The sequence below is a fragment of the Talpa occidentalis genome, unplaced genomic scaffold (assembly GCF_014898055.3).
Source record: "Talpa occidentalis isolate TD23 unplaced genomic scaffold, MPIMG_talOcc4v2.1 talOcc4.8, whole genome shotgun sequence".
Lineage (NCBI taxonomy): Eukaryota > Metazoa > Chordata > Mammalia > Eulipotyphla > Talpidae > Talpa > Talpa occidentalis.
Window position 1 is genome coordinate 108,680,187 of NW_023605194.1, and position 21,013 is coordinate 108,701,199.

The 21,013-nt window shown below is 41.2% G+C and overlaps 1 protein-coding gene across 7 annotated transcripts in view; it reads right to left on the reverse strand.

Annotated features, from left to right (window-relative positions):
- Window positions 1-21,013, reverse strand: part of ARHGAP10 (Rho GTPase activating protein 10) — a 253,278-nt gene that overhangs the window by 83,957 nt on the left and 148,308 nt on the right. For 6 of the 7 annotated variants that reach the window (XM_054690272.1, XM_054690274.1, XM_054690273.1 and 3 more), the window contains one exon: window positions 5,226-5,300. The exons of the other annotated variant lie outside the window; for it this stretch is intronic. In XM_054690272.1, coding sequence (XP_054546247.1) covers window positions 5,226-5,300 — 75 coding nt within the window. The remainder of the gene's footprint in view (window positions 1-5,225; window positions 5,301-21,013) is intronic. 7 annotated transcript variants of the gene reach the window in all.

Consider the following 21,013-nt stretch of genomic DNA (forward strand, 5'->3'; position numbering starts at 1 on the left):
CAAAGGATGGTGGGGAAGGCCAGCACCAGCATGATGGCAGCTTTGATCCCGTAAGGCTGGGCCACCACACTGGGCTGTGGCAGAGGTTGGGGTGTGGTGTGGTGTGGAGTCACCAAGCTGGGCTTAAATTAGCCCTACCCACCCCTCAATCCTGACCGCACAAGTCAGTTCCAAAGCTATGTGAATTTCACATCTTCATCTGCAGGATAGAGAGGGAATGTAAATGCTCTCCCAGAACTACTGAGAGCACAGCAAATCAGGAATGTCTACGGGTTTCAGAAATTACTAAATGAGCAGGTAATTACCACAGCTGAGTGGCTGGAAGGTGGTGGCACCTACTCAAAGGGAGGCTCAGTCAAAGGGTTCCCGTGCAAGCCGGCAAACCACCAGTGCAAACTTGCCAGGTTCATGCGCTCCCATCATGTAAGGGGGAACATAAGGTACCTAACAGAAACACCGGATCTCCCTCACTCCAGAATGATGTATCAACTAAGACCAAAAAGAAAAAAATCTAGCTCCTTTGGGGCGTTTTCCTCCCTTACCCTGTACTTGTCTACAGAGGCAAGGAAACATCTTGTTAGTATTTCCTCTCAAAAGGCATGAAAAAGAAAAACCTGTCAAAATAGGCCCAGCACATTAAGTCACAGAGGCCACTTCAAAAGTTTTTGGCTTGGGCATGAGAAAGGTTGAATGACGACTCAATGTTATCCTCAAACTTTGGGGGGAAACAAAACATTGAAACAGGAAGTGATGGTTAGTTCACAGCCGTAACATCATACATATGAAGTCAATTACTCAAAAGTCTGGAGGCTTTTTAAAGCACTTCAACAGTTCTTGATTACAGCAACTGACAGCAATATGCAATAAACTACAACAATGGCAATTGACACTGATTACATTTTGATCAGTTTCTACAATTCAGAACTCATTTGTTACTGAGCTTGTCAGACAAGCCACAGATACATTCAAGAAATCAAATTAAGCACCCTGATTAGAGGTGCAATCCTTTATAACTAGGACTAAATAATTCTGTTCTAAAGGCTTTGCCAACCAATTACTTCAGTAACTGAATATTCTCTCTCTCATTAAATCAATTATTTAAATCTCATTTTAACATACAAGTCAGATAACATTTTCAATCAACTTGCTACCAGAAAATCATCACTTTATAATCCAGGAGGCTTCTAAAGGAAATCTTTTATTTTCAAGTTTCCACTAATTTATCATTCCATATTTTGAGATCCGTACTCTCTTCTATGGAAAAATAAGTCATGCTTTGAATTCATGCAATAAAATGTAGCTGTCACATCAGAAACTAATGACTACATAGTGTCTGAGGTAACAATCCTCTATTAAATTTTCACTGTTTTCAAATAACTCAATCATGCCTAGGAGTTCTTTACAATCAGTAGATGCACTGGGATCAGGCAAATTTGTTATAACTTATTTGGAATTAAAACTTAAAAATGCATTGTCATGTTCTATTAGAATACAGGTTCTACCACAAATAAAAATTTTGCTTCTTTTCTGACCAAAAGACAAAACCACAGAGATTAGTTAAAAATCTAAATTAACAAGCCAAGGTACAAATAATTGTCTTACTGGAGGTTAACGTTTCACAATTATAGAACCAATGGCCACTTGTTTAAATACTGGAAGTTTCTAGCCTGACCTAAATACAAAGTGTTTGGTTCTCTACTAAGCCCTAGTCTGTTTTAAAGTACCTGAAGAAGCACAATGATTGAATGATCTTTCAAAACGCACTTTATACTCCAACAATCAATATTTATTAGCTATATTCGGTTTCTTCCCCAATCTACATGAAAAGATGTCCTACTAAGTAAATAATGTTAATATTTTTAAAATAAAATTCTTCTAAATTAGTCTTATTTTCTATGATTCTATCTCCAAATTAAATATAATCATCTAGTCTTTCTTGCAAATTAGATTTAGAAATAACCACCAAATTCACCAGCATGTACAAGCGACCATCACATGATCTTGCAGCTTCCCTCCCCTGCTCTGATGTTCTCATTCCCCGTCAGGCAAAAAGGAAGAAGCCATGACAATTCTAATTTCTATCAGCTCTCATCTACCAATCAGTTCTGTAATTAATCTGCAACACTCTCAACTCACTAAGAAACCCTGACTCCCCCAGGACACCTCCCTAGGTGATTCTACCTCCTTCCCCAACTACTCCAAATTTTGTTTCTATTTTAAAAGATAGGTTTTTTAACTTCAACCTCACGCCATGTGTCTTCTGTTAGAGCAAAGGGGGCTGGAAAGGAAAATGACTTGGAAAGGAAGGTAGTCACTCAGTTGGGCACTTTCTTTGAGAAACTTAATAAGCATGGTCCAGGGAAAGGCTAGAAGGTTCGTGGCAGTCCAGATGACTGCTACTTCTGCTCGAAAATGTTAGACAAATAAGAAGGCTAACAACTCCCATCCCCCCAGAGTGCCAGGCAGTCTCTGCTCCCTTCCTAACCTGGAGGGCAAATGACTTGTCTACTGTGAGAACTTTCTATGATCAGCTACCATTAGTATTTCATGTGGAAAGCACAGAAGAGAAAACAAAGGGGTGGGAGGGTAGAGGAGGAGGGAAGAAGACTAGAAACAGGTTTCTCTATTTCAATTGTGAAGGGGGAAACTGCAAAAAAATAGACAAGTGAAGAAAACAAGCAAGATCTAAGTACCCTGTCTTTCCTAGAAATCATCACGAACTTTTACACCTGCTTATCTAAAGAATACTTTAAGTATTTTAAATTAAAAAAAAATTTTAAGCAAAAAAAAAAAAGGCAAGAGAAAAATCGTATAGTAAATAATGAGCTCTCAAGAACCCAGTAAACAGAACTTCCTGTCAAAAAAAAATACAAAATGACTTGCAAATTTTTCTTACACTTAAAAATTAGATTTTTCATTTCTACAAAGATAATGACATTACAAATAAGAATACTTTTAAGAAATCAAATTTGACAAAAACATTACTTGCAGGCATAGTAATTAAAAATAACTGCATACTACCACAAATGGATAAAATTAACCAATGGAAGAGGACAGTGATTTAAAAGAACAAATTTTAAAGTGATTTAAAAGAGCAAATTTAAAATTTACCAGTCTCACCCAACTTTTCCCCATTAAGATATGTAACTTTAAACACTAGAGAGCTGGGGAAAAAGAGAGAAAAAATACTCACAGATAATGTATATACAACTAGTCAGAAACTCTTAAAATCCTTTTTAGAAGAGGTAGAGATAATTTCAATTTCAATGCTCACTAAATCAGGACAAAGTAAAGTATCATCCTAAGGAAATCCTACATTTATTAGGAAACAGTGAATAAATCTATTTTGCTAAGAGTCAGAGTATGAGTTGGTAGCATAAAGTAACCAAAAGATGATACTAATGCTAATAAAATCCAAAGTTTGTGATTGACAATCTTCAATTCATACGAAGAATTATTTCAAGGTTAAGTAATTTCCATTGTGTAGCTCCCTGAAATGAATTACTTAATAAGGAAATAACAAGTCAGTATTTTCAATTCTCGAGCTTCCTTTCTTTGCTGAATGATATTACTAAAAACAGCATTTCCTTTGCCAGCAACATGAAAGAGGCTGTGTCACGCTTGTGTCTTGGACTTCTCTGGTCCGAGGCTCATGGAAAGCGAAAACAGTTTTTCAGGTCACAGATTTTTGTGGGGCTAGATATTTCAAAACACCCTCAAGTAAAGGACTATCTTGAGACATTTCCAAGTGACCACCTGAGTTCAAGGACGCAGTGTGCGTGGGGTTTTAGGAGATGAAGAACAGTTTTCCAGACAGCTTAACCCTTCAGGGTGACCACAGAGATATCCATGTTAAAACTTCTCTTGCACATGAACCAGAAGATAAACAAAATGCTAGAATTCCTAAGACCAATTTGCTGCCAAAGTAGGTCTTTCAGTCCACATCTCCCCTTCTGATACCAACAAGTCTTCCAGCTCCCATCATTATAACACCATCTTGCAAATGAAAAGTGTTTCTAATTTTAAAATTAACTAAAAGCAGATGCCGTAGCCCCATTAAACTCTTCCAGCTGCTACTGAACCCCTGGCAACCTGAGCGTATTTAATTTGGAGACCACTCATGGTAAAAAGGAAAATCTGACTGCCAAAGCTGCACACCCAAGTTAAACCAGAGAGGCAGAAAATGAAAACAGCTCTTGAAAGCAAATGTACTCTAACAAGGCCCTCCAACTGATGACGGGCAATTTTTCCTGTGGTTAATAGCTAAAAAAAGGTTGCTGCTTATTAAATCCTTAATTCAAATACAGCCAAACAAGCAATCCTATCCGTAACAAGTCAGCTGATTTTATTTATCTTGGTTTATGCTTCCTAAAAAATGAGTCTCTGCGACAATGCCTTAAAATGCAGGCAGGTTTACAAGCACTGACAGCATACCTGAGGGCATTGTTAATATTGATTAATTAAAGTGAGATATCAAATAAATTAATATTTAGCAAGGTCATAATGACAGATTGGTTTGACACACAGGCCCCCAAGCCTGATGAGTTTTCATCACTTCTCAAGAGGCAGCCTGCTCTGGGGTAGGAAGAGAAGTGGAGTGTCTTACAGGTGGCACTGAACTGACAGCAGTGGGTAATGTAAAAGCGCTTTGTCATTCACATAATGTCTGGGGTAATGAAATGAATTCACTTGCTGGCTTCCTCTAGTCTGCAGTGCCAAAGAACACTGTGTTATCAGCACAGATGGAGCAGGCATGGTTCTGGAGGAGAGCCTGGTGCAAACTACAAAAAAGCCACTGTGAATACCAATGAATCCCTGAGAATCAGACCCTTGCTGTCAAATGACAGTTTGGGAAGCTCCCTAAAGCTGAGCGAGTCCCAGTGGTCTTGTCCAACCAAATGTACTGTCAAGACTCTGGACGGCCAATCTGGAAGCTGCGCAAATTGCAGGGGCCGGGATGCCACTGTCTCAAGAGAAGCAAGCACTCACGAGCTGCACTGTCTTTCATTTCTTTGGAAGGAAAGAGAGAGCTGATGATCTGTGATGATGTAAACACTAGTCTACTTCTGTCTCTCTCTGCTCAGGAGAAAACTCATCGAGGCAGTAGGATTAAAAGATGGATTCCCTTGTATGCTGCACGTGATTAAAAAACATTAAAGTCAAAATATCAAAGTCAATGAACATCAACAAACAATGCATGGAAAATGATTAGAAAAGAGGCATACCCATCAACATACTCAGAAGTCTCTGGACCTTTGAACTCACCCCCACAACTCGGTATAATCCTTGGTCATTTATACCTATTGGAAGAGATGAAATGTTAGCAAAATACAAAATCATATTTTAAAAGCTGTCAACCAACAGTTGCATTCAGGATCTTTACTAAATGACATTAGCAGCATTCCTGTTGACTATAAAAATAACATTTGACAAACGCAAGTGTTTACCAACTTGTTTTAGCAGCTTGGTATTCATGAGTTATGGCTGGAAAATAATCTCCCAAAACAATGTTGCATGTGGACAAAATGTAATGAGTCCATGATAATGGAATAAGTTGATAAGTAGCACCCACATATGCCAACGGCATTTGTAAAGAGTGATCATCAATTTCCTGTTTGTTGAGTTTACTTATTCTTGACATTTTTTTAATTTTAAAGTTCTAGTCTTTAAAAATAATATGGTGATTAGTACACAAAAACAAACATTGTTTGGATGCTTCCTGAAGACCATGGAAATGCATTCAAAACTAAGACGTAATTGTTTTGTTTGTTGTTGTTATTTTTACAAACTGTGTCCCATGAGGAGCAACCAAATACAATAAAATGTGTGTCCAATCACTGCATCCTCTCTCTGCAGAGACCTGGAAACAAAGTGTCCCTGAGTGTAACAGACAAGACAGAAAGGCAAGAAAATTTATTGTCAAATATAATTTAATGTCTTGAACGTAATGGCCTTGTTCAGATTCTGATCTAAGGAAACCAATCACAAGAAGAAAGCAATCGGGGAAACTGAGTGGCATTAAAGGTAAGTTAGAAAATGGCTACATTTGTAAACTTACTTACATGCAGAAAGGAGTGAAAGTAATCTAGTTTGCATTCCTTTGAAGAGAGAGAGGAAGCAATAGATGAAGAACTGTAAAAAAAAATCTTGGGAACTGCTGAGGCCGAGTAATAAGAGGGTGGGAGCTCACAGGACTACTCTCCACTCCTTTTATCCTTCTAACTTTCACGCTAAAATAAGGACTTAGGAAAAAAAAGTGGCTTCCTATCTTTATTTCTCAAAAGAGTTGCAGCTTCTCTGCCTGTGTGTTTATTTTCTGCACTACAAATGTTAAAGCTAACAAGAACATGGCTGGCTGACAAGGAGATGTCTTATCCCCAAAGTTCCCAAAACAAAACAACACAACACCAAGAAGGCCATGGAATGCGCCCAGAGGGAGCTTACTTTCTTCTTGCTGCCCTGCTAGGGTGATGAAAGAACACCAGTGCGGGACTAGAGGACTGTATTCAAGTGACAGCTCTGACCCTCCTGAGTTCTCAGATCCTGGGCTGGGCAGGAAACCTCTCTGAGCCTCAGACTTACCTCTAAGCCCCACACCAGCAGCCATGTGCCCTGGGCTACATACAGAGGAGGGCAAGGAGAGGCCCATCACAGAAGACAAAAGTGTCCACTATCCCTTGCACGAGAGTATTTCTTCCCCTTCTTTTTTTTTTCTTTTTGCCTTTTATCAATTTGCCCCTACTCTTTTTAAGCTTCTCTAATACCCCATTTGCTTACATGTCATGGACTCCAAAATTCCCATTTTAGAGTCTTAACCCCCAGAAAGACTGAGACTTACTTGGAAATGAGGTCTTTAAAAGAGGCAACTAAGCTAAAATGAGATCATCAGGGTGGACCCCACTCCAGAATGACTGGTGACCTTTGAAAAGGGATCAGGACACGGACACGGGAAAGCCTGTGAAGACACGGGGAGAGACACCACCGACCTGGCAGGACGAGGTCCTCGGATAAAAGCCAACACCCTGATCTCAGACGTCCAGTCTCCAGAACTAGGAGAAGTGAACCCCTGCTATTAAGCCACCCTGTCTGCGGTGCTGTTAGGCAGTCCCAGCTCTCCTGGTGATCTCACAGAGCTCCAAGAGCCAGCCCTTCAGTCTATACACGTCCACGCAGGATGCAAAAGAGCCAATGCAGCAGAATGGCACCATGCGAAGGGAAGGCTCGCTGGCCACAAGATAAGAGGGCAGAGCAGTCACGCCGCCAGGAGTGGGGGCGAGGAAACGAAACTCAAGAGTCTGAGCCCACGACAGAAGCAAAGACTAGTCTGTCCCTTCCTTCTCCTGGAGGTCACAAAGCTACATGCCAATAATTTAAAATACTATATAATTAAAAAGAATTTTGACCTTGGGGCCAGAAGCCAAAAGAGCAAGACAGTCCACAGCCAAACAAACCTGCCTCTATGAACGGTGCCTGACATACGAAATATATGGAGAAATGAAATAAGAACATTTCTTTGGCAATAATCATCACTCTGTGCTAGTAATTACGATCAGATAATTGATCAAGTTCAAATTCATCAACCTGAGAGAAGTGGAGTTAATTGCTAATGCATAATGGAAGGGGCATAGGGGAATCGATGCTACTCAACACAGCTTTTACTTTTTGAAAAATGGGATTTAAATACACTTGATACAAAAGCAGCTCAGAAATAACACATATACTTGTGGGCCAGGCAGGGCTTTGTTTCCAGTTTCCTTGTTCAGAAATGCTCTGGCCTAAGAAAACTGGGACATACTTTATATCTATGAACACGCACATCATACGAAAGAGATCAGATGTTTCCAGAATAGCAATCAATCAATCAGTCAATCAATGGATCGAATGCCAAATCCAATCAGTGGGTTTACCATATTCTCTCCAGTTTTTCTTCTACAATGTCCCTCTTTCAGCCAAAGGGATCACTGCTTCTAACCCCCATGCATGAGAAATATGACCTTTTCTTTGACTTCCTTCCTATCCCTTTTCTAACTCAACAGGACCAATGTCTACATTTTATTCAAACTTCCAATGATCTCTACTACCTCATCAACACTCTTGAATTTTGCCTACATACCTTAATCAAGGCGTCCCTGCAGGAAACAACCACAATCCATTCTGAACATCACATTTTCTTTTCTTACTTTTCAAACCATTTTGATTTTCTAAGTTCTCCCCAAGCACACACGCCAAAGTTGAGCAAGCATTTAGGCATAAATACTAACATCCACCAGACCCCACCACACATGCCCCCTCTCACACCCCTGTCCAGCCTCAGCAGAGCAGACCCTTGACCACTGCCCACAAATAACCAGACTCACTCCATGCTCTACAACTGCCTTCAAGCGAAGTCTGCGCTGACGGGAATGTTCGTGCCCTTCTCTTCACAAATCACTCTTCTGACAAATATTTATTCATCAAATATGTGCCAGTTGCTATTCAAGCTGCCCTAGATTCATCAATGAGCAAAATGAAGCCCCTTCCAGACCTTGAAAACCAGTCAAATCCCACCTTTTCTGACACCAGCCCACATTAATATTCCATTGTTTCTGAAAATGACTCATAATTAATTCCTTTTAATTTAACACTTGATTACATTTTCAAAGCCCACATCCCTTATTTACAATTCTCAAATTCAAAATTATGCCCTTAATGTTACATATATACCATGAATATTACTCAGCATTCAAAAAGATAAACACATGCATTTGATTACCATGGTCTCACTCATAGCAGGAATCTTTAAATAATTGAAAACTATAAGAAAGTTTCAACAAAAACTATCTTTTACCATAATCAATTGTATGAATTGGGATGCCTGACCGGACATCAGGTTATTTTAAGGCTTTATTTTTCCCCATTCAGTATGAATATGCATATTTTAACGTACTAAAAATAATTTCCCCAAACCTATCCGGAGTATGTCTCATATACCATTTAAAAAAAAAAACACTTCATCCCAAAACGCAGCCAACCTCCAAATTTTCCAACCAGGGTTGCAGACCTGTGTTCGATCTTTTCTCCCCAAATACAAAGAGGAATTCTGGGAAATACACAAGGTCAACCTTGCCTTTTGTTCACTGTTTTCACGGCTTTCACTGTGCCTTGCCTAGAAAACTCGGGTGCAGAACAGGTATGGTTAGTTTGACCTGGCTTGAAATTTAGAACCATAAACAGGTTGGACTTGGGCCAACATAAGACATACGAGGAGCTGAAAAGTTAAAATACACAATTTTTAATAGTTATTTAATCAGCCTCTTTAGAAATAAACGAATCCTGAGCTTTAGCATCACACACGCACGCGCACAATCATTATCAAAATTTTTTCAGATATGAAGATCCATTGACAGATATCGGATTTTCTAACGTTAAAACAAAAACATGTTATCTGGTCAAAGTGTTAGGCCCAAAGACCTATTTTTTTTTTTTTCTTTCAATAAATGACATTGGTTCTGCTCGGCAGGGAGAAGCAGGAAATGCTTGGGAATGAGCAGCTGCTGAGGTTGACCAGGGTTCGTGCAGCAGGTGAGGCCAGACATGCCTCCCCGGGGCGCCTGTCTCCTCCAGCACTGCCTGCACCTCCCTGGAGGACAGGGTCGAGAAGGGGAAGGAGTGAAGTTTCTCCAGCATCTCTGCCCACCTCTCCCCCTTGGCAGCCCGAATGAGGCTCCCGGAGCCGAGTCCATTCAGCTGCAGGAAGCAGCCGCAGAGAACTAGCGAAGGTCAGCGGGCACCTCCGAGAGCCTCGTGGGTGAGCTGGAGAAGCAGAGGGAGGAGAAGACGCCTGGGACAATAAAAAAACGACATAAAAAGGAAATGAGAACCTAAGGTGTTGGGTAAATTCATTTCCCAAGAGACGGAAACAAAGCTGGAGTGGCCCCAACTGGCAAGTCAATGCAGTAAGAAGAAAAGAGAAAGTGGCATCGAGAGTTAAGGAAGCCGAGGCGAGAAGACAGGCCGTTTACATCACGTGTGCACACAGCAAGGTACACAGGGAGAGGACAGAGGGACAAAAAAACAGGAAATAAAGGAGAAAGAAAAGGCTAGAAATTCTATGACATTTTCCAGTTAACGTTATAAAAATGATCATGTACTTACTATCTTGTAAGCACCGAGGCAGAATTTAGTAAAGACAGAGAGGAAAATTTTTAAGAGAATTCAAAAAGAGCAACATCAAGTCTTTTCTTTCCTCTCTTTCCCTTTTTGGATTCAGATTTTAAACCTGGCAGCTCAGTGGCCTTAATACTCTGCGTGGTTCTCAACACTTAGGCTAGCCCTAACAAATGAACCGAGTAAATTAATAAACTGAATAAATGACTAATGATGTGAAGGCTGACTAGTAAAGGGATGCAGAAAGTAATACAAGACAACACGATGACGGACAACTAGAAAAAAGACATAACCAAAGGAGAAGGACTCAAAGGGAAAAGAGTATGATGGAGGGTAACAGCACAAAATTATTAAAAAGCATTTTGCAGGTGTATGATTCTACCAAAATAAATGATGGAATTCCATGGTCCATAAACTAAAATTCACTCAGCTCTCATCTAGTAACCAGCAGAGTACTTGGCGTGGAACATGGTAGTTGATCAATATTTGCAGAAAGTCTGAGTCTCTATTTGCACTTGAGCATGTTGACAGCACAGGTAAAAGGTCATTAATATTCACGTTCATGTTCGCCTTCAAAGGCCTTACATCCAAAGTCTGCATCGGCATTATAAATGCAGCACGTGTGCGCAGATACACAGCGACATGAGTGCAAACCTAGTTTTATATCCCACCAGCACTGCAAAGGCAAATTCTCCTACTGGCTGTGTAACATGCACACATGCCTGTGGACACACACAGATGATTTCACATGCATATAAATATGAATCAAAATTCTAAATGCTTTAAAATTCTATTTTCATACACAATTACAACAATAGTTAATCTTGCAAGAAAAGGGAAAATGCACTAGAGAGAAAGCGATTAGGAAAGATGTGAGGACGCATCCAGCAATAAGGCCACAAAATGAGACACTAGAAATAGGCGACTCACAAGAGCAGTGAGAGGCTCATGGATAATGTGTCAGGTCACAAGGGAATTATAAAGACCTGATTAGGTGTCCCTTACATATATTCATAACTAACCCTCAATAAACACCATGTGCACAGGTCTAACTATACTAAATACTTCCCAGGCTACCCACAGAGCTCAGTTATGTGAAAATAACCAGGTTCCTACACAGAGAGATTCTCCCTAGATACTGGGCATCTCCTAACATGCTACGGTGAGGTCAGAAATACATGTTCATATTAAATTAGTCTTATAGGTAAGCACACAGAACCAAGAATGATTCAGGCCTTTCCAACCAAAGGCGCCCAAGATTCAACATCCTAAATTTAAGACACTGTAATTTTTTAAGTTACAGAATTCTAGAACTTTGGAAGAAGTACACATACGCATTATTTGTAACACTTACAATGTGTTAAATACTACAAAAAGTAGGGTAAGCGAGGAGTTCTAGCACTGGGATATCTTGTTCACTGCTGAGGCAAGATGAGCAGCTCTACATAATACTAAACTTTAACCTTTAGAGAGTTGATTCTAGTCAAAAAAAAACAAAAGGCATAGCCTGGGAACACAAATTTGTTGAGGCTGCAAGCCATAAATTATTACAAGTCAAGGTCATGATATTCTGAAAGCTTAACACTCTACTACCACCCAGCTGCCTGGCCTGACAAATTAATGTGGATCTCAGCTTCCTTATCTGAAAAATGTGATGATGGAATAGAGTTGTTGGGAAAATTAAAAGTTAACATTCGTAAAGCAGCAGCACGGGCCTCACATACCAAGCACTCATTAAAATCTGCTGTTGCAGCATAAAATTCAAAATCAATATCCAAAGAGCTCAGCACAGTCCTGTCCATATAAAAGTCACCCTAATCCAGGCATGCAGTCCACACCGCATTTTCCTAAAATATAACACATGCTGGGAAGACAGTCAAAGTTTACTTAATATGGATGACTCACGGAAAATATAAAATTCCTGTTCACCAATAACATTTGGAGTATCAGCCCTGGGTGGAAATTATTTGGGCGGCAGATAGAAAAACATTACAGACAGCTATCTGCCAGGAACGCATCTTCATTTTCTCTTCCTACAAAGTTGCTTTCACTTTCAGGTTAGCCCTCACTCTTTCCAGGTTAGCCAAACTCTTTCCAGATAAACCCATTTGTGTCGCACGATGAATAGCCTCCTCACCCGCAGGCACTTTGAGGACGGGCCTCATGATTTCATTCACATGAACTTCCGGCACTCGGACCAACCAGAGACTGAGCTCAGACATCAGAGAGTCTGGCAAAAGAGTTCATCTATACCTACTGCCGCTGGCCATCACCTCTACTTCTGTCAGTGCTTCCCACTCCAGCTTCAATGAGAAATATGGGGAAAGTACAGGGCAAACATCCTACTCCGGGCCTAAGACAATTATCTCGGAAGTACTGATATATTCTGGGTTCTCTAAGCACATACACGTTTAACTCTAAACCTCATCCTTTCAAACCCAAGTCTCAAATACCAAGGCCATCTGCGTGATTAGCTGCTACCTTTGTGCTAGGGCCAGAATAACCAGCACTGTATGTATAGCCCCAGTACTCAGAGCGGCTGGCCTCTTTTCCAGTTTCCAGCCAACACCAGAGGAAGCACGTTGGCTTCAGACCAGACAGCCCCTAGTCATATGGTTACTCCTGGCCCATCGCCCAAGCCAGTGGTGTCTGGACAGAAGCTCAAAGCTACAAAACAACTCAGAGTCACCTCTTTCATTATTATCACCTGGAGTTCCAAACGCCCCTCAAAGGTCTGAAGACAAGCGGTCCCAGGATCTAACGGAGGCACCAGCTCAGCTCATCCAGTGTGCTTGCTCACGGTGCAAAGTGTAAGTCTTACAGTATAAACCTGGGGGAAGGGGGATTTCATGGGCTCTATGTTTCCAGTAGCATGCAGCAACCTGGTCACGACTACGTTGTGTTGTCAACCAACTCTTCCTCTCGCCCTCTGCCTAATGCCTTAGGGTAATTCTGTAGAGTCAGGAAACCAGCATCTAAGCTCCAGCTCTGCCACTCTCCAGTTGTGTGATCTCTGGCAGGTTTACTCTGAATTTGGGCCAAGTCCTAGGCTCCTCATATACACCTGAGTCTAATAAGAAAGACAATTTTGCTCAAGTAACTACTGACTTTCGTGGGAATGGGGTGAACCAGTCTGTAAAATAACTGGAAAACATAAAATATATAAGGATTTTAGGTATTGCCAGGTTCGGGTTCCAAACTGACATGATATCTTGCCACTGAGAGACTTCCCAAGGTGTTGCTGAGATTCTCTGTGAAGTCAAAACTTTCTTGGACCCCGAGAGGTCCATGATGGCACTGATATAGAAAGAAGACAGGCATAACTTGCAAATGACTTCATCTCAAATCCAGGTGAGCATTTCAGAGAGTAATGCTTGATTCTTCCATCCCTGCTTCCCTTGTCTCCAGTCTACAATTTCAAACTTCCTGTTCTTTCATCATCTCCAAAATTTTCAGATGAGCCTACAGAGACCCCATCTCGTTACATTCATTGTGGTTAAGAGACCAGCACTAAAATTCTCAGTACTGGATTTGAGCTGCTGTCTGCTACGTTCTAGCTCTGAGACTTATACAAGTCAAATCATGTTTCTTCACTTCAGTTGCTTATGTGAAATGGAAAAATACCACTGCGTCACAGCATTTTTAGGAGAGTATCATAGAGAAGCAGAACCTCAACCCAGACTATTCTCGATTCTTGCCTTCTGATCACTAAATCAAAAGCAAGTTTCTGGTCCTCCTGAATTTTCTGAATATTTGACAGTTCACTTGCTCCTTGGAATCCCCCATTTTCTGGATTCCTTCTGGTGGTTCTCCTACCCCTTTGTGCTATGTCTTCATTATTGGAAAATAATGCCCTACATGCAATTGGAAAATAATGCCCTACATTCAATCCCCCCAAATTTATGCCCTTCGCCCCATTATGTTCTTGTCTCATCACCCACTAAATATGACTTTGACACTCAAAACTTCACCTCTACGAAAAAAATTCCTTCCATGACTCCTGTTACTTTGTTTCTGACAGAAATGTCACAGGGATCTTAAATTCAGACTATCCAAAACCAACCTATATTTCTCCCAAACCTGCTGCTCCTCCCGCATTGTGTCTTGGCTGAAGATGTTTCCTTCTATCTTGGCTGGAAAGTTAGTCTTGCTTTTCCCTTTTCCTTGCCTCCTACATCCAACAGGTCATCAGATTCTGTTTTTCTGCTAAGTCTGCCTTCCTACCAATGTCTTCTTTACATTGCCAACCTTCCATCATTTTCTCCCAGCATTTATTCTAAAATCCAGCCAGTCATCCTGTCTCCCAACAATTCTATTGCCTGTTGAAGATCTGAACACACCCCTGTTCAGATCTGTCACCACTACCTGCAGAACTGAGACAAACTATGCAACACAGCACCTGGGATCTGCCTCACTGGCCTTGAGGCCACAGAGCAACATCGCACACCACAGCCTCCCACTCATAGATGGCAGCAACACTGTCATGTAGCTGAACACCATCTGTTCCAGTATCTCCCCCTCTGTGGCAAAGAACGGATTTGTCTGTGGTCCTGCAAAGACGTAAAGTGCAGATAGCATCTGAACCTCTTTGCAGTGCCCCTGGGAATCAATTGGGGATCCAGGAACCACCACAAAACGCAATACTTTGGCTACTGAGAGTAACTAACCGTCCTGTCTCTATTTTAAGAGTCTCACATCGTCTACCATGAAACTATGCAGGATAACTTATTCATGTGAAAGTAGCATAAAACCCCAGTGACTCCAGTCTTGAAAGTAGAGCAAAGGTAATCTTGAAGAACAGAAACTGTATCTCCATTTTTTCTACCAAAATTCATCTTACAGGAAGCAACCAAAAAAGTGATGCTTGAAGTCCAGCTAACATGTGCCTTCTCAGCCACCAGGAAGTGGTCATGTATGTTGGAATGGATGAGGCAGTTAAATAAAAGCAGTTTTCCTAAACTCGTCACTCATGGAGCTCAAGTTCAAGTAGAAGCACAATATTACTTATATAAAGTAGAAAAGACTCACACACTCAAGACAAAAGTTGGCTGTCCAGGAGGGATGACCCCCCTGTCCTTCACCGTCCTGTGGATGTTCTATTTCTCCGGATACTCAAGTGTCCACAGGACGCTAAGGACACAAGGTTGAAAGCCAAACCCATTTACTGTACTGCTTGTTATAAAAGTCACGTAAAAATGACTAAAGTAAATTCAGGTGATTTATTTCCCTATGTAAAATTTAAGAAAAAGCTAAACCAAGCTGCTCAATGCTCCCAAAGCCCTGATCAATTAATGGCACTGCTGCATTATCTGGCCACAATTAACAGATTTATCTCTAAATAAACAACTCAAATTTACTGCGCACTCAATGTGAGCCAACATCTCAGGCATTCATTCTCATTCCCACAACACTACAAAACAGACATTACCATTATCCCGCATTACACACGGTGACATCAAGACAGAGCTTCAAGAACTAAGTGCCATGCTGTGGAGTAACTGTGACACTGAGATTTGAATCACTTTTGAGCTCATGCTCCCACCACAAAGCTGAGAGTGTGCAAAGGGCCTTGCAATAAAATGCCACAGACCTCAGCAGAATTTGACCCACAGACATGAAACCTGGCATGTCTGCTCTGCAGCAAGCTAGTGCTACCATTTGCCCCTTTGAATTTCACTCAACCACTCATCTGGAAGCTTATTTGTTCTTAAAACAAGTAAAATCACTAATTGAGAAAATAATCAATCCTGTCTCGCCTGAGTTGAGTATTTCAGTTTTGCATTTGCATTTCTGCAGAAGCACAAGACTCTTCAAGCTTCTTCCCACATAAGACTGTCCTCTGGATCCACCCACACTCATCTCACACCCATTATGATTAAAAAAGAAAGAAACTCTAGTTTACTTGCTGTAAATTTTCTGGGGACAGCTGTTCTTATTTTCTTCATTTTGCACGTAATTTGCCCTTGGCAATTTAAGATTAATGTGCAATCATCATAAAATATGATGCAAGTTCACTTTGGGCGGCTTCCCTCATGCAAAGATTAATACTGAAACTACATACATCATCTTCTGTAAGATACATCTTGAGACCCTCACACAATTCCAGAAGTGCTCTTGAAGCAAAAAATCCTCAAGTCAACGTGAGATTTTTTTCCAAACACCTAACACTCTGCTTTCCAAAGAAAGAGAAATTCACTTTTACGTGCAACAAATCAAAGACTGTCAAATGTTAGAAGTGGCTTCCGACTTCTATCCCATGAATTCACAGCTTGTTACAATGCTGAATTTGATAACTGACAGCTTGCTTAGACCGACATTTTAATGCCATACTCTAGAAGTTAAAGTGAATATTCAAATTATTCACATATGGAAGATTTTGTAAGAGCAATTTCATAAACAAAAGTGGCATACAAATTCACTTTTAAATCATGATGACTATTTAAAAAAATAGCAACTAAAAGGAGTTTACATAAGCCAAAGTCTTACTTTGCTTTTGCATGTTTTATAAATGCATGCACCTGAAAAAATGGGTGTCATGCAATTCCAAAAAAGAACAATATACTGGGTATGGGAGGTAGCTCCTTTTTAGGAAGAGGAGTTATTTACTTGAAGAGATTATGTAATTACTCTCTAAGCTCTGAAACCTCAAGAATCTTCACATGTAATATGATGGAGATTTCTATCTATAGCTAAGATCCTCCCCATAATTCGGAAAGATACTGCCAATACCTAATGCAGGGAAAAGCAATCCTATGTGTGTTATTTAAAAGCACTGATTCCATGGGCCTCCCTGGTGGCGCAGAGGTTGAGCGCTGGGTTGCGAAGCTGCCTGCAGCCTCTGCTGCAATGGTTCGATCCCGGGCTGCTCCCGGCCACCGGGAGAGGGTCCCGCATGGCGCGCAGACCTCTCCTGCCGCCCGCTGCTCCCCTCAGCAGTGTGCTTCGGTCCTTCTGCCTGCTCTGCTCCCCGCTCTGGCTCTGGTGAATTCTCTCACCCTCCCGCGCTTCTGACTGTACCCAGTGCTTGTATAAATAAATAAATAAATCTATTAAAAAAAAAAAAAAAAGCACTGATTCCAGTCACATATAAGAATAAATTCTTCTGATACTTTTACCAACCACCGGAACCCAGCATCCTGTCACCAACGTGGCGTCTTACTCCAATCTCTCACCTCAAGCAAAAAGCAATTGCTTACGGGGCGCTGACTACTGTTTACGGTGCTGACTGTGCTTGGAAACAAGAGTCAAGTAAAGAATAAATAAGACATTTGCTCCACTCCAAGGAAACGGGAAAGTCCCAGAAATAAATATGTGAAGTATAGAGACCACCACTAGGCAAGGCAACTGCCACAGGGTTGGGTGGGGGGTGCAGAGGAAACAGCATGGTTAAAACAATTCAGGGAAAGGGTGGGACGGGGAAATAAATTCATTTAAAGCCTACTCTCCACGATGTAAGTGAGCTTCCTTAGCCTTACACACATGAGTGTGGGGAGACAGGATGAATACAAATCCTAGTCACATTCTTTTAGAAACATGGGGTCCAAGAAGTGAAGATTCTTCCCCCAATGCCTACTGACTGCACTGCCTTTGGCACTTCAAACCCTGCAGCGCCCAAGCCACCGAGGGAGAATGAACCTTCTTGGAGTAACAAGGACTCCTCGGCAGCGCGGTGACTCTCGGGTCAGAGGCAGCACATTCCTTCAAATGTCCTCTCATGGACCCCCTCTCTTCCCCTGCCAAAGTCCTTTCAGACACCCCAAACTCATGTACCTGGACACTTCCTCATCACCCTTTGGATCTCAGCCCAAGCACTGGGTCCTCAGGGACGTTGAAGTTCTTATTTCCAATAAGGTCAAGACAATGGGAGAAAGGCCATGTAAATGGCTTAAAAATAACGGGGTGCTTTTCCACAAAGGGACAAACTACCACAAGGCACAAGTGAACAGGGGGACACCATGAACACTTCTGAATGTGCTCTGAGTTCACCCACAAAGCACTTGAAATATGAAAGCCCTGAGCTGCCAATGCACTGACACTGGCCACCTTGGGCCACTTTGTTATTTCTTCTCCCTGCCTCACATTTTAGGAGGGTCTATGCTACACCCCAATGCTCGCTCTCAGTGCCATCATCCCAAAAGCTACGTGGATCTATGACCTAGGGTACTCTCTTGAGAAAGCCCTCAAGGCTTCTTCGTTCCTCTAAAAGTAAAAGGAGACACATTTCCCCTCTCCACTTGACTCTTCTTGGTGGACCGCTCACTGTCTAAGCAGAAGCCCAGCTACCCAAGGTTCTGACTCAACAGAACCAACTGTGTCCCAGAATCTGTGTTTTCAAGAAGCACCCCTGGTGGTCCCAATTTATATCATCAGGTCTGCCGTGGACTCCAGTTTCCATGATCTCCTGCACCTGCAAAGTAAATCTTTGAAAGTGTAATTCCTCACAGAACTCTGATCTTCTATGTCCACCCAACTGCTAAATGTAACTTCAGCTGCTAAATCCCTGGGGTGTTTCCAGGCTATCTGACACCACAGACAAGTCTATTCTGAATCAGTCATGGAATATTCCAACCTAGGCTGAATTCGAGGGCTCCCTCTCACTGAGCCATCCCACACAGGGCTACCAACACTCAGTTTTAGGCCTACCTTTCCAAGTCTGCGGCTACTCTGCTCTCCCCCACCCTCCGGTACGTGCCCAGTTCCTTCACAACTAAATCCAGATGCCTGAATGCCAGCTCTTACTGTTTCTTCATGCTTCCTTTCCAATCCAGTTTGGCTTACTGCTGTCACACTCTGTCTCCACATCTTTGCTGAGGTTTCTCAAAATGCCAAAATAGACTTTCCTAGCCTCTAAATCCAGGAAGCCTATTACCGAACTCAGTCCTCAATTAACAGCAAATATTCTGCAATCCATCCGCATGCATTCAAATTCTCTTAATCCCTGCAAACTTGTAACACTTTTATCACCTGGCATACTTCAATTGCTTACAAATCTTTCTATTCTCTCTACCTCTAATGGATCAAGGATTAGATGGAAGCGACCTCCGTTTGTATCGCCAGGCGGCTACACCTGTGGTTGCACAACAAACACCGGTCAGCTGAGTGGCTTCAGATCAGAACTGGGTTTAACGGGATCTGAGTTTAACCTGTTATTGAGGGAAAAGAACACTGTGGTATTTTCCTCAGAACTTTTCTGTTATTTTAAAAAAGAAAAGATCCTTGCGTAGCAGGGTATTATTAACATGAAGGGAACGAGCGTGTGCCCATAGCTGTCAAACACAAGGCTCTCTTCCCTCTTCTCCCAGGGCTGAGGTACCGAAGCATTAAAATCCCCCATGAGCCTTTCCCAGGCCCAGCTCACAGCTGACCCATTAGTTGTGAGCAAATGTGACTCACTTCAAGGCCTGTGTGTTCGCTTGCTGGTACAAAGCCCTTCAGAGCCATTTTCCTTGGACAAGGCAACCAGGAGCCAGCAAGCCCAGGTCTTAGGGATGAACAAATCCTCCCATTCAATGCCTGGCGTGAAATACCTCTTTGCTGTTTCAGGCCAAGACACATGCAGGTTTCTTATAATAGGAACATAAAGTAGCTTTATCCTAACTAATGAAAAATAGTGCTACAACTGTAGCATAAAAAAATATCAACAGCCATCATAGCAGATTGGGGGAAAATCAGTTAAGAGCATTATTCTTAATGGAAGGAACTTCCAAATTTAGGACAAAAGCCTTAGAACTTCTACAAGGTTCCTCATCATTTCAAATAATATGACCCAGCCCTTGACTCCTTTAACTATAGTTTTCATCTGCTACTCCATTAAAACCGAAAAGACTAGAGTAATGAATGACCTTTAGGAACAAATGATTTAAAAAGAAAAACATTTTTTGCTTTTCACTGTTAAATGAGAAAATCTTGCTTAAAATGTGCAGACTCATTCTTCTGTTAAAAGGAGGCAATGATTTACTACTTATAATAAAAATACATTCAATCATGCAGAGTCTAGTCTACATATTCCATTCAATGTACTTAACAATCCATACGCCACACATATCTATAAGAAAATAGTCTAGATAGATTTTTATCAGTTCAGGCAGAATCAAGTCATGCAAAACATCGCTTTTGGGAAATAATTTCTCACAATACTAAGAATGCAAGTGATATAGTCAAGGTTTTTAAGCAGTTCAAGAGCCACAAAAGTATAAATGATGAAGAGAGACTTAAAAATCACAGTATTTTTCAAAATTTTGGAAATTTTTAAAGCACTAGGAAAGTGAAGACATTTGAATGAAAATCTGTCACAGCCTGAATTGTCATTGTGAGAGTGTCAGGGAGAAAAGGCTTTCCAGAGTTTGGGTTTTTATTATAGATGGGCAAATCCCCAAATCATAAAACAGCTCGTATTCATCTGTTATCCAGGACTCTTATTTCACAGGTGGCATCCTGGCTTTATAACAAAGACCTTGTTTTGACAGAAAACGTGAATGCACTGCTTCATCCCACTAAGTCACCCAAGTAAGACTGGGACATACATTCTAGAAAAGGGAATTAAATGTTCAATTTATCCATACTTTCCTAAGTCTCTGAACAAAAAAGAAAGTCAACTTCCATAAAGGGATGGGTTTGTAAGTCTCCTGAATGGCTACAGGGACTAAAATAAAAAGGCTCTGAGCTTCTGGATGAGGAAAGGATTCATTTTCTTTACATTTAAAATGGAAACAACCCAAATATTTATCAACAGGTGAATCAATGAGCAAAGTGCAGTATTCCCCACATAATGGATACTACCTAACAATAAAGAGAAATGAGCTGAGGATATACCCACCAAGAAGAATCTCAGTATCAGCTAAATAAAGAAGCATGACATGAAAGACTC